The 13,205-nt window shown below is 44.9% G+C and overlaps 4 protein-coding genes across 4 annotated transcripts; 3 read left to right on the forward strand and 1 right to left on the reverse strand.

Moving 5' to 3' along the window:
• Positions 1 to 423: 423 nt before the first annotated feature.
• EDB93DRAFT_1085970 (uncharacterized protein) lies at positions 424 to 996 on the reverse strand (the record flags this gene model as incomplete). Its single annotated transcript, XM_041445947.1, has 1 exon — positions 424 to 996. A coding segment is annotated over one exon (573 nt), but the record flags the coding sequence as incomplete, so codon positions are not given.
• A 1,313-nt stretch (positions 997 to 2,309) lies between these two features.
• EDB93DRAFT_1250784 (uncharacterized protein) lies at positions 2,310 to 3,276 on the forward strand (the record flags this gene model as incomplete). Its single annotated transcript, XM_041453063.1, has 2 exons — positions 2,310 to 2,987; positions 3,058 to 3,276. 2 exons carry the CDS (start codon positions 2,310 to 2,312, stop codon positions 3,274 to 3,276), a joined length of 897 nt encoding a protein of 298 aa, XP_041307235.1.
• Positions 3,277 to 7,922: 4,646 nt separating this feature from the next.
• On the forward strand, positions 7,923 to 8,285 carry EDB93DRAFT_1250786 (uncharacterized protein; the record flags this gene model as incomplete). Its single annotated transcript, XM_041453064.1, has 3 exons — positions 7,923 to 7,981; positions 8,032 to 8,054; positions 8,110 to 8,285. The coding sequence occupies 3 exons, from the start codon at positions 7,923 to 7,925 to the stop codon at positions 8,283 to 8,285; spliced, it is 258 nt and encodes an 85-aa protein (XP_041307236.1).
• Positions 8,286 to 8,651, forward strand: EDB93DRAFT_1046174 (uncharacterized protein; the record flags this gene model as incomplete). The annotated part of the gene is made up of 1 exon (XM_041444624.1): positions 8,286 to 8,651. A coding segment is annotated over one exon (366 nt), but the record flags the coding sequence as incomplete, so codon positions are not given.
• Between the last annotated feature and the right edge of the window lie 4,554 nt (positions 8,652 to 13,205).

Genomic DNA, 13,205 nt, shown 5'->3' on the forward strand with positions numbered 1-13,205 from the left:
CAGCAAAGGTATCAATGTGTCTCCAAGCTGTGTTGACACATCCTGTTCCAGAGCACGGAGATGCTCTACAACTTGCGCAAGAAGTCCTAGATGCTGAACTCTGGAGGTACCATGAGAAGAAGATCAAAATGGATAAAGGTAAGTGTGTATTGCACCACCGGACATCCTCAAATCTCATTATTTACAAGGCTATTTCCTGGAGTACAAAGCTCAAATGTCCTGAGTGGTAAGCATCTCATTAACAGATGATCAGTGCGCTCATTTTATCATCAGCTCTGCAATGATTTGTATACATTCCACACAGAGCTGAAGAAAGTCATCATACCCATTGTGAAATCAGCATATGACATCTTCACAAAGGGCACAGTCACACGCAAGGAGGATATACAGAAGCATGTTGTAGTGATGGTCGCGGTGTTGGGCTCAAAACCATGTATTTCCATACTTGCGCCAACACCTGAAACAAGCTTTGTGGTTATTGGAGTTGGCCTTGATGTTTGCAAGCTGTTCAAGTGTGATGGAGCGCGTGCATTTGGGATGACGAAAATCGCCTCCAAACTCAAGATATGACACCATGGTGAATGGCGAAGTTTTGCCACGCACACATGCAAGCATACATGCCTCGGGGGTGTCAATGATGTAGGCTGCAAGAGGCATATAACAATGATGAACATTGCCCACTGGATCTGACATCATGATCCTGATCTCGGCTGCTATCATCAATGGTTTCAAGACAATGACAAGACACTCATGTATGAGGTGATCTTCGAGCATGCCCCACATCCGTTGATTGGGGTGCAAATAATGTGGGATAGGGGGGAGAGCTATAAGTAGGAATGCCCTAGATGAGAGTTTGGTGCAAGTGCACATGCAGATATTTGCAAGGCCTAGAAGAAGTGGATGAGCGACCCTGGCACCGGTCATAGTGGTGATGTTTGTTTTGTTGGAAGATAGTACAGTCCCAAGGATTGTAGTGCCTCTAGGTAGTTGGTTCTGCAGAACCTATGATGAGATGATGCAAATTTTAGAGACTCAGATGCATGTACCTGGATATCCCAAGCAAAATCACCTGTCAGCCACTCCAAATATACACACAGGACCCACGCTGCAGTAGTGTACACGCAGCGAGGGACAAAGTCGAGCTTGTCATGGAAGAGGGGGTTGCTGAACAGACTCTAAGCATTCAACAGGATCTCTCCAGAATAGTCAGATCGGGTGTTTTGTGCTATGGGGCGAGGTAATGTGTTCACATTTCCAGCTTGGTCCCTTGGGGAGCATCTCAGCACGGTGTAGCGATGGTCACGGCGTTGGGCTCAAAACCACGTATTTCCATACTCGCGCCAACACCCGAAACATATGCGCACATGTCCGACGCACTTTTGCACATGTCCGAGCCACTCTGTATCGGATCCGGCGCATCGGACCTTCAGACATTGCATTGGCCGATCGCACTTCGCGCGCACTTGTCCATCCCGTGTCTTGTCCACCTGAACTAGCCTCACTAGGTGCGTAGCTATTCCCGTGTACGTTTTCTGACATTCAGGACCACATTATTACATGTCCGCAGCACCTCGTGTCTTATTACATAGGACATCGGACCCGAAAATATATCGCTACTATCTTCGCCTGTAGTTTTCTGAATTTCTATGTACTTACTTAAATACTCTGTAGTGACCTGTAGCAATCATGATCCAGTAGTTAGGAGCAGTTTCCCGACTCTGTGGATCACCCAGAATATTCTCGTAGTTCTTAGTTGCAATTGCGAAATATTACCATTCGTTCACCGTCATACTCCGTCACTCATTATACTCACGCATACCGCTCGCAATCCGACACTCGTTATAAAGTTTCCAACCTATTATTGTGAAGTCCGAAAGTCCGAAATCTCGGACATCGCACTTTGGCTTCGGACATTGGATAAGTACCTTCGGACATCATTTCGCACCATCGGACATTTTGTTATTTGCATTACTGACGCATTTTTACTACTAATACCAATTAGCAATCCCTTTAGGATTGAACACACTTGCTCTGCAAGTATAGCAGCATAGGTCGTGCTAAGATCTACCTAAATATTTGTTGTCTAGGTAGTACAATTTCCGCTGAGCCCAGCAGAGATCAGCTTTCTACAACTGGAGCCCACCGCAAGGGGTTCTTTTGGTTTAGTTTGATTTTTATTATCTAGGTCTTTCACCATTCCTGACGCCCCGATCTCGATCCCGACATTTCAATCCCGATCCCGACACCCCGATTTTTGGACCCAACACACCCGGCGATTTTGTATTTTGACTACAGAACATTCCTTCACTATGAACACAACCAGAAACCCACTCAATACACTCAATATGCCAATATCCAGTTCCAGATCAGCCCTGCATTTTTCAGGTAACCCCTATAAAGTCTTAGAATTCCTGAACACAGTAGATCAGCTCGGACAAAGTGCCAATTTACCCCAAAAATTTCGGATCAGGTTTGCTTTGAAATATACAGACATTGACGAAAGAGAACTATGGCAGATGTGCGATGAATGCACTGGCAACAGTTATGAAGATTTTGCTAATGCGATTTTGAACTTGTACCCAGAATTAGGTATGGACCGACGATATGTCCGACCCGACAGTCCGACCCCGACGAGTACGCCCGATCCAACACCCGAAAATTCGCAACCTGAAGTCTCCAACACCACAACCATCTCCGAACCTCAAGATCAACCCGAAATAGTATTAGAAATAGTATATCAGATAACAGTTCCCGACACCCCGACGATCCGACCCGAAATACCCGAAATTTCGGACATTACCATCGGACACTCCAAATATAATTCGGACAACTCGGAAATATTCACAGAAACTATTGATACTAATGCACTGACACCCAAAACACAGAGTATTGAGCTAAAGCCCCTAGGATGCGAAATACCCGAAAATTCGGACATAGGAGATATCGGAACATCAGATTATGAACTCGGACAGGCATATACCACTCGGGTACCACTGACAATTTTGTTCTTGCAGCAATCACCGTGTTTGCATTCACAAGTTTTGTTTATTTTTATAGGACCTTGCCATATCAGTCAGAACACCATCAGTCACCTTCCGAAACCCCGGAAAGACCTCCCCGAAGCACTCCGAAGATACCCAACGCATATCCAAAAACTTGTACCATAGTTTTACCTGTCCAAAATTTGTCATACCAGCCCCAAAAATTGAAGTACAAACATTCCGTCAAATGCGCCCACCAGTATCGCCAACCCTCGCACTCCCATATCGCATTTGACACGTACGAAAGCCGACGAAGATCAGATATTAGGAAGAAACTATAGTCCGACGCCCGAAAATTTTGGACTGTCCGAAACCCGAAAATTCAGACATATACATATGATATATCGCACATATGGTATCACTTGTTTTACCCCGGGATTAGGCCAGAGACTTATCGCACATAACCCCACTCACTCGCAACATCAGACTAGCATATCAGACAAATTTTGGACACAGTTTCGGACACATTTTCAGACTATCGGACATTGTGCGAACTCACCCGATTATTTAGCATTTTTCCTTCGCACCGCAGAATCGCACCTGCACCATTATTTAATTAGAAATTTGGACAAACAGGCAACAAGAAACAGAAGAAGAACAGAAGTTTCACGAAGAAAACAAGTCAGATGGTACTCTGCAACCAGTATTATTTTGATATCCGAAATTTTGTGTTTTTGCCACACTTACAATTATTATTATTTTTCTTGTTTTTTTTAGGCACCCTAGTGGGGGACATATAGAGCGAACTTGCGACACAGACATAGGGACAAATGGACATTTTCGGACTTCGGACATTCGGAACATCGGACCTTCGGACATCGCATCAGAAGCCCAGACATTGCACAGTTCGCACCCTCGCCGATGAAGACAGAGATCGACTGTGCAGAGAAGTTGTGAAAAGATGATAGAACATTGACAGACGCATACCAGCACATTTTCGGACATGCACTCAGAAAGTTCCCGTGCATCGGACCACCTTCGGACACCCTCACACATCATCGCATCAGCTTCCCTATGCTTGAGATACCTCGCATTTTTCGAATCATTGTTGTACGTGTCGCGACATTCCGAAACAATCACACATCTCTGCTACCAAACCCGATTTTCCCACGCATCGGCCACAGACTTTGGACATTCGGAAACATCGGACTCGACAATCGGACACTCGGACATTTGACAAAGTTGGAAAAAGATGACAGAATGTGAGCCGACACATTTTCGGACATATGCCCAGAAATTCCCACGCATCGGACCCGACACAATACCTTCGGACATCATTGCATATCATTGCATCACTTCCCCTATCACCTCGCATTCATCGGATCCATTTTACTGGCAGAACCGCACACCTCCAACCTTCAATCTGATATCCCAGCTCATTGATGATATTGTGACTGAGGACAGTCAATATTTAAAGCTCCTAGGAGATGTAACGATGGTCGCAGCGCTGGGCTCAGAACCAGCTATTTTGATACTGATGTCAAACAGTATTTGTCCGATGCACTTCCAACTACCCCGACCCGAGTCCGACAGTCCGATGCATGTCCGATCCCGACCCAACATTCCCGCGCATCGGACCAGTCCTCCCTATGTCCTGTCCAGTCGCATCTATCCCCACTAGGTGCGCATTTACTCCTTTTGACTTGCTAAGCATTGTATACAGCGTTATTACATGTTTTCTCATGGTCCGCAGTACCACATGTCCTATTACATAGGATTTCGGACCCGAAATTTCGCTACTACTCTCGCCTATAGCAGTCCAAATTTCTACATGGTCACTATTTAATATCTAGTACTTCCTACCTATTGCATTACTTACTTTTCCCTACTCAGTAGTAGGATGGAAGTCATTGGATATTAGAAGTACTTTATTGTATTGCGAAATATCTATCCACTCTTTTTCTCCGAAACATTCCAATACATCCGACATTCATTTGACCGACAATCCAACACACTTCCGACACATTCCTTTATTGTCCGACACATTCCCGATAGTCCAACGCATAGTCCGACGCCCGACTGTTACGACTTGGATAGTATCTGTTGGCGACGCTCAAACAGAGCGTGTGTCGTCAATGGTCGAGGACGTCCTTGGGCTTGCCCAAGGTTAGGGGTCTTACTTGGCGAGGCTTCGGCAAGTAAGATTTGACGCCTATGTCCAAATCGGGTAGCTTATGTTACGCGGGTGCGAGACGATAAGCTAAATCGGCCTAGGCTTATGACACCCAAAGGTTAATCGTAAGATCGTCGTTAATCAGAAGGACAGAAGTCCGACTAGTTAACAGGGGCTTTGCTCGTCGACGAAGTCGATGAGTAAAGGTCGAGACTATAGGCTTATCCGCGAAGAGCAGATAAGAAGATAGAATATAGACTGCTGGCTAGGCACAAAGGATCACTCTGGTGAGAGTAGGAGGTCAAGAACCAAGTAGATTCAAGTTAGGGAATATAGTACATGGTAGCGAGTTTATATAGAGGACAGGAAACATATTAGTGGGTGATAACTCGTACTACCGGGAGAGGCAATCAGTAAAGGGTGTAACCATAACAGGAAGGCACATTCGGTCGAGGTAGAACGTGCTAGATAGGAAAGTGAGTTAAAGATCGAAATAAGAAGTGAAACGCGCAGGGGCACGATCGTGCAGCTGCAGATCTAAGTATACTGTCGCATGTGTGACTGCGCATCGAGTCAGAGATCAAGAAAGGGAAAAGGGGCAAAGGGGATGCGTCGTGCATCAGATCATAGGTTACCGTCCGGACGGTAAGGGCAAAGGGACTGTCCACAGGATCAGTCAGGTGGTGAAACAGGAGCATGGGTATGCTTCGTCAGCGAAAGGGTCCAGCCAGATGTACTGGCTTTGCTGAAGCAACAGGTAGAGGGCGAAAGGGAATGCGAGGATGACAAGGATGACAAGGGTGAGGTCGGGGTAAGGGTATGACGCGAGGGCTGATACAAGGAGGATTAGGAGAAAGATGGTAGGGGCCCAAGCGTCTAGATGTTCTTGTAACACCGACCCGACTCCGATAATTTTGGACCCGACAGTTTCCCTTCGGACAAGTAGTTCTGAGCTTCGGATTATCTTCCTACCACTGATAACTAACTATCAAAACTAATACCAAACAGCTACCCCTATAGGATCGAACGCACTTGCTCTGCAAGTATAGCAGACTAGGTCGTGCTAAAGATCTACCTAAATATTTGTTGTCTAGGTAGTATGATTTCTGCTGAGCCCAGCGGGAATCGGTTTTCTACAACATCATCACAGCCACCACTAAGCTCCTCAAGACTGGTGGTTACCTTTGTATTCCTGACTCATCCAATGTATGTGATCACCTCTTGCAATGTGGCTGCTCACTGTTTATTTTTTTCTAGGGCAAATGGAACAATTTTGTGTCACAAGCTCTCATGGATGGCTGCCTTGCATTTTATTCTAGCAATAGCAAGAAGGCGCTCAAAAATACAGATTAATTTCATGGCAGAATCCCTCCGAACGTGCTTATTCTCATGGCTGCTGTGGTATGCTGTGATTTATTTTATTTTCCATTGTTAACCAGTTAATAGATGAAGGGTGTCATCTCTGGGTTTTCTGAAACTGGTACCGACAAAGTACCTGACCTCTCCGCTGATAAATGTAGGAACGACTTTAACTCATTGCAGAAGTCTTTGGACAAACTGATATACATTCCTAAATGTCGTGATGAGCTTGAAGATATGCTGGTGCTGTGGGCTGGTATTGGGATGGGTGAGCTTGTTCATGGTGACTCGAGTGCAGGAGGCAGTGATTTAGAGGATGTCGACATCATTTTATAATCTTGCATAGTAATACTCATGTTTTATGATCTACAATAATCAGCACAATTCATGCTTCCTGTACATACTTGTCTGGTGTCCCACAAATTACATAAGCTTATACAGTATGTCTTGTCTGCAAAATGTGTCTCATCTGCAGACTCCGCATAGTGTGTTCTGTTTGTCTGTATTGTGGTGCTTGTATGAGTTGTGATGCTTGTACAGGTTGTGATAGCTTGTACTATCTTGTAATAGGACTGTAAAGAGGGGACTTCCTTGTGTGCCTGTGAACCTTGTACAATCTTGTACAAGTACCCACTAGTTTGCTGATGTATAGCAGAGTACAATTGACTGATATTTGAGTGATATAATCCATAACACCCAGCCAGCCAGTACTGTGCTCTGCAAGTTCTGGCTTGAGAGCTTGTGATGAGAGTAATCGAGATGGTGAGTGCCTAGGCTGGAGAAAAAACAATGGGGGCATCAGCTTTTAGAAATTGTGTGGACATTTTACTAGAAGTGTCGAGTCTGGGCATAATTTAGTAAAGTAGAGAGCCCTACTGAAATAAAGTGAATATGTGTGCATATTTTCAGCCACATAACATACTCAACTGATTTGTAAAATCAGTTCTGGTTAATGACTCAATATGAGAGCATGGCAGTGGTGGCATGTGGATGATTGATGGATAGGCTGGGTGACATCACAGAGTACTAGAAGCATTCAAGTCAGAAGAACGACTTATCAAGAAATATTGACAACATACATGAGTTGCAGCTGTCTTGCACATGATAACATATTGAACCTCAGAATCCAATAACCTCTTTGAGCTGAGTGAGACATTGTAGTATAACATCAGCCCCAAAATTGGTCAACTAAATTGTCACATACATTGATAACGAGTCATTGAGTTGTCAACATCTATGACTGGTCAGCTTTCTAAGCTTGCCAAGGCACAAGGCTCATGTAGAATATAGTCTACATGTGAATAAGTGAGGTGATGCAGCACCTGTTGCTTCTGCCCACCTCACAGTCGTTGCTCACTTTAGATTCCTAGATATCTGGTCTTAGTATTTGCATAACTTACAAGCTCACTATGCTACAAGAGAATCCTAATGAAGCTATCATGCCGGACTATACTGCAGAAGAACACAGGTTGGCCTGACAGCAGCTCATAGAAAATGGGCTTACTGACGATTAAGCAGCACACTCTCTGAACTCTCTTTGGGTCATAGCCAACAACACGGAAAAGAAGTGCTGGGCTATGATTCAATAGAGACAAGAAGCCATATATCTTCAAAAAGAAGAAGACGAAGAGCAACACCTACAACTCCAGCAGGAAGAAGAGGAGGCCACCAAGCTAGAAGAGTGGAAGAAGAACAAGAACAAGTATGCACTTATTTGGCATGGAAAAGTTCCCTCTGACCTTAGTGTCATCCCAGCAGCATATGCCATCTAAAAGATGAAAGTGGGCAATTTTTGTGAACTGCACTATTTCACCAACACAGGGTTGAATGATGCCAAAGCTGCAATGCTTATTGTGGAACCAGACACACTCATCATACTCCCAGAAGCTAATGGAGCTCACATGTGGATCCCAGCAGTGGCCGTCAAAGACCCCAAGGCAGCAGCAGTTATTAGAGATGAGAATCTCTCATGGAAAGAATTTAATGAAGTGGCCCATCATATGATCTCCATGATGAGAATCCAAGACTGGCCAGATGATCATGTCAACATGCACATTCAATTCTGGTCAGTGCTGCAGACCCACCATTGGCACCATGCACCAGACCAGCTCAAACAGCGAGCACTGCTTCTGTACCAAGCACAGCAGCAATGCAGGTGGCACCTTACAGTAGGGACAGCTCAAGGTTGGAGCCTTGAGGAAATCAACCAAGACCTGTTGATTGAAGCAAGGGAGGAATTATTCAATGAACAATCAGAGAGACAGATGGCGAAAGCCATTCAGGTCAGCCATGTTTCATTTCACCTCCAAAAAATAAACCACTGATCAAAACCTACCAATACCACCCTCCACTATCTTCTACCTAACTGCACAATTCACTTGTGTCATACCTCCCATCTGTTGGCCACCACATGCCAACAACACCATAATGTTCTAGAGATTTACACTATTGCAGGCTTGCAACACATTATACTTCAGTTCATACCACCTGGGTTTGCAGCACCAACTTGGAGCATCATTCTCTAGCCTTTTCCCAGCTATTACCATATCAGGAGATGCTTTCCTGCACTTTCATTGCCCTATCATTTAGGAGCATCCATCCACTGTCCAGCAAGTCTCACTGGTATGTATTTTTTTGCATTTTATTCAATATGGCACCATATTAGAGCATGGACCCTGACTTACATACATTATTACATACATTATCTCATACTTGGCTCGGCTTAGTCTCACTTAGCGAGATACATATATAGGTCCACATTTTTCACTCTTTACTACACCACACCTTACCCTAGTGGAGTTCCCCCATCATGTCCATAGCTAGATTCAGAATCTATTAGCAGTCTTTTGTTGTCATTCATTGAGCCCTTATCCATTGCTAGTTGCATTTCACATTTTCGCTATTTTACATTTCACATTTTGTGTTCCTGCGCTTCGCATGCATGTCGCTTGCCTCGCACAGCCGCTGCGCAACTGTGGATTTGTTTTCCTTGCTTCCCCTTGGATCAAATATGCTTATCCCTGCAGGTATAGCAGCCTAGGCATCACAATTGATCACTATATCAGCTTCTTGTGTCCCTCCCTTTGATTTATCATTTGACCTGGAGCTGAGTTGATTGTTCTTCAACGTGTTCTTCACACTACATCACACCATGCTGTCATCACAACGCAACAAAACTGATCTGTTGGCCATCACGCACTGCTTGCATACAACAATCATCTTCACGCAAACTCAGATATGCTTATATAGCAAGCAGCCATGCTTCAGGGCGCCAACAGCCGATAGCTACACAACAATCAGCAGGACAAAAGAGAGCACACCAGTCATCAGATGACCTCCCTGACAACAACAAGAAGGTACGCACCTCTCATGCACCCCCCTTGTCCAGTCCTCTCCCATGCTGTGCAGTTTGCCTTGGAAGACACCCACATCGTGTCACCAAGTGCATTGCAGTCCAGACATGGGACAAACAGCACGAAACCTACTCTAAGCACATCCACAAAGGACTCTGGACCAAAAATGAGAAGCAACTCTGCACCACTTGGCAGAGAGAGAAAGGATGTACAGCCCTGAGGCACGACGACTGCCATATCTGTTTGGGTTGTGGAGCTATGACCCACAGAGCCCATAGATGCCCTAGAGCTCAGAAAGAGACAGCTGCTAACACCATATAGGGTGAGCGCATGGACTTGGGAACTCAAGCAAGCAGGCATCCTCGAGCATTTCACCAAAGTACCAGAAGGCCTACGTCTGGGCTTCAGTATAGATTTTCCCACTGTAACAGTTATACAGTCCCCCCCAAATAAAGAGTCAATTAGCAAGTACAAGCATGAATTTGAGGGCATCATCCAAAAAGAGTCAGCCAAAGGAAGGTACATAGGCCCATCTTCAGCTGAAACCTCGTACAACCTCCTAGGTCCTTTCCAATCTTCACTGCTATCCATCATCCCTAAACCAGGGAATTCCGGCAAGTTTTGATTAGTCCAAAACTTCCCATTTCCACATTCTTCAACCCTCCTGTACCCCAGCCCTTCAGTCAACTCGCTCATTGACACAAACAATTTTCCCACCACTTGGGGAAAATTCTTGACAGTCTACCAGCTCATTGCAACCCTTCCACTGGGTTCAGAGGCAGCAACACAAGATGTAGCAGAAGCTTACTGAACAGTGCCTTTACACCCATCACAATGGCCTGCAGGGATGGTGTGTGCCTCAGCAACAGAGTTCTATGTGGACACTTGCACAGCATTTGGCGCAACACCGTCGGCTGGTGTCTACAGTCACATTTCAGATGCAGGGGTCAAGATTTTCCACCACAAAGGCATTGGCCCCCTAGATAAATGGGTCAATGACCACATTTTCCTCACAGTAAGGCGAGAATTCCTCAACAGTTTCAAAAAACAAAGGGAAGACTGGTACATTAATTTCGGATCGAAAGGCATGCATCAGACAAAGGCTTGCCTGTTGTCACGAGTACCTTTAACAAACCATTATTCTTTCTTGAATCTTCCTAAGCGCCAATACACAGCGCCTAAACCTAACCCTAACCCTACCCTGAAAGCGTCTACCAGTTCAGAGATTCCATTAGCGCCCACAACACATGTCTTCGATGTGACAGATGAAGAAGACGAGTTCTTTGATTGTGAATAGATTAGATTAGATACGATAAGATAAGATATGGTCACGTGATGCTTCTTTAATATTCTACGATGTTCTATGGTACGATTCCCTTTCTCTTTTTATGATTGGCTAGTAGTTGTAACTCAGTTTCAATCTCTGTTTCAATAGTTGTATATAGGTAGCATGTCTTGGTCGATAGTTCCTTAGTTCAAACCTCTTGTATCTACATTGTAGCAATCCAAGACGTACTTGCTCAACTATCCTCTTGTCCGATAACCTTCGTTTGAGTCCTAGTCTCTGCCCAACGTTAATTCGTTATTGGGTTGTGACACCTGTGGTTTGGAGGCATATCACCCACAACAGGCCAGCTAGAAGAGCAGAATGAGAAATGTTCACAGCCGATAAAAGACTCACCACAGAGCTCACCAAGATTGGCACATGACAGACTTTTCTCCTTCAGCATGCAAGATATAGATGCAACCTCAGATGATTTAGGCATTGTGTGGGAAGTCCTCAAAGACTAACCATTTCAGGAGATGACTCTCTACACAGGTTTCATCTGGGACCTGAATCAAAGACTGGTATATTCCCCGACTCCCACTTTAGTGGGAAGAGGGTTTTGTCGAATCTAAACGTACAGGCACCTATACGCTGATGTGTGGGAACACAATACGTGGAATGGGAATGTTTTGGTTAAAACTGTATAGTTGATGATGACTAATGGATATTGATGCGTGCGCGATTCGGTTCACTCAGGTCGTTTGATTGTCTGACTCGTCTTTACAGGAAGAAATTTGCATATGTCTTTTCTTTGCTCTCCGTGTGCTTGTTATAAGTGAATTGACCACCTTCGTATTTAGTTATATTTTACCATGTCCATGTTTCTCTTGAAACACCCAAGTACATGTCCTCGTGTTCTCGATGCTAAGGACTGTCCACTTCATAATGTTCTTCATGATATACAAAAATATTCTCTGTTCTACGATGCTTTATACTACCCGCAATATAACGAATCTGTGTATGCAACAGCCGAAATTTTTTCTCGTTGGTTGCAACTATCACTCGTCTCCCACTGTGACAGTTTGTGTCTCGTATGTGGTCCCTTTCATCACTCCGTTGCTGTGGTTTTTGATGGGGTAGGTCTCTCTATCCACGTGGATGATGTCTCGATGACTTTCACTTGTGCACATTTTGAGTCTGCTACGTACGTGCATTGTAGCGTGTTCAAGCACTTTAAGACTTATCGAGCTGCTGCTTGGCAAGGCACTTCCCTCCCAACTGCTGCCTTGTGTATTACATCCAGGCTAAAAGACAATCCTCAATGGTTTTCTTACCCGGATGCTTGCTATGCAGAAAATTTATCTGCTTTGTCTGTACCTGTACTGCGAAAATCCGCGCTTCGTGTTGTGAGTAAAAAATTGGATGTGCGAAACAAGGAGTGTAGCATTAACAGCAATCACTTCTCATTTCACCACTAGACGCACGAAATTTTCAAGCACGCCGGATGACATCCTCTTCGAGAGTCTCTCCACAGTTCCCATCCCACCTGGCTGTGCAACAATGTGGGGCACTCTGCTTGCTGCCGAGTTTCATAACTTGTATGGTCCTGAGGTAGCCACTGCTCTATGCACTCCTCCTGTCATCAGTGTGTCTCTTGCTATCGATTCAGCTGCTATGCGAGCATCTGAAGCCATGTCTTTGCCAGTGGATTTCGGCATCAGTCAATGATCTCACCTCCCGTTTAGAGAAGCTGAGATGCACTGATGTCCAGCTATGTATCCACCAACTCGCACCCCGCTATTGCACGCTCTACAACAGGCTCTCTCATCAAAAAACGTGCAATGCGCTTGCTGGTTATGTTCGACAACGTGCACTGTCCCTGTTTCATGCTGGAGCAAGTATTTTGGGTGATATTTATCTTGCATATTTTCCGTTCTTGACATTTGACTCACTTTCGGATCAGGACATTTTCCATCAGATTATCACTCACGAGTTTGGTGCGCTCGTGACTGAACGTTTGTCGCGCGAAATCGTGTCGCAGTCCGTCAAGCACAGGTCAGCCCGTCTAGAAC

This window comes from Suillus bovinus (genome assembly GCF_016758785.1).
Source record: "Suillus bovinus strain UH-Sbo-P2 chromosome Unknown EDB93scaffold_31, whole genome shotgun sequence".
NCBI lineage: Eukaryota > Fungi > Basidiomycota > Agaricomycetes > Boletales > Suillaceae > Suillus > Suillus bovinus.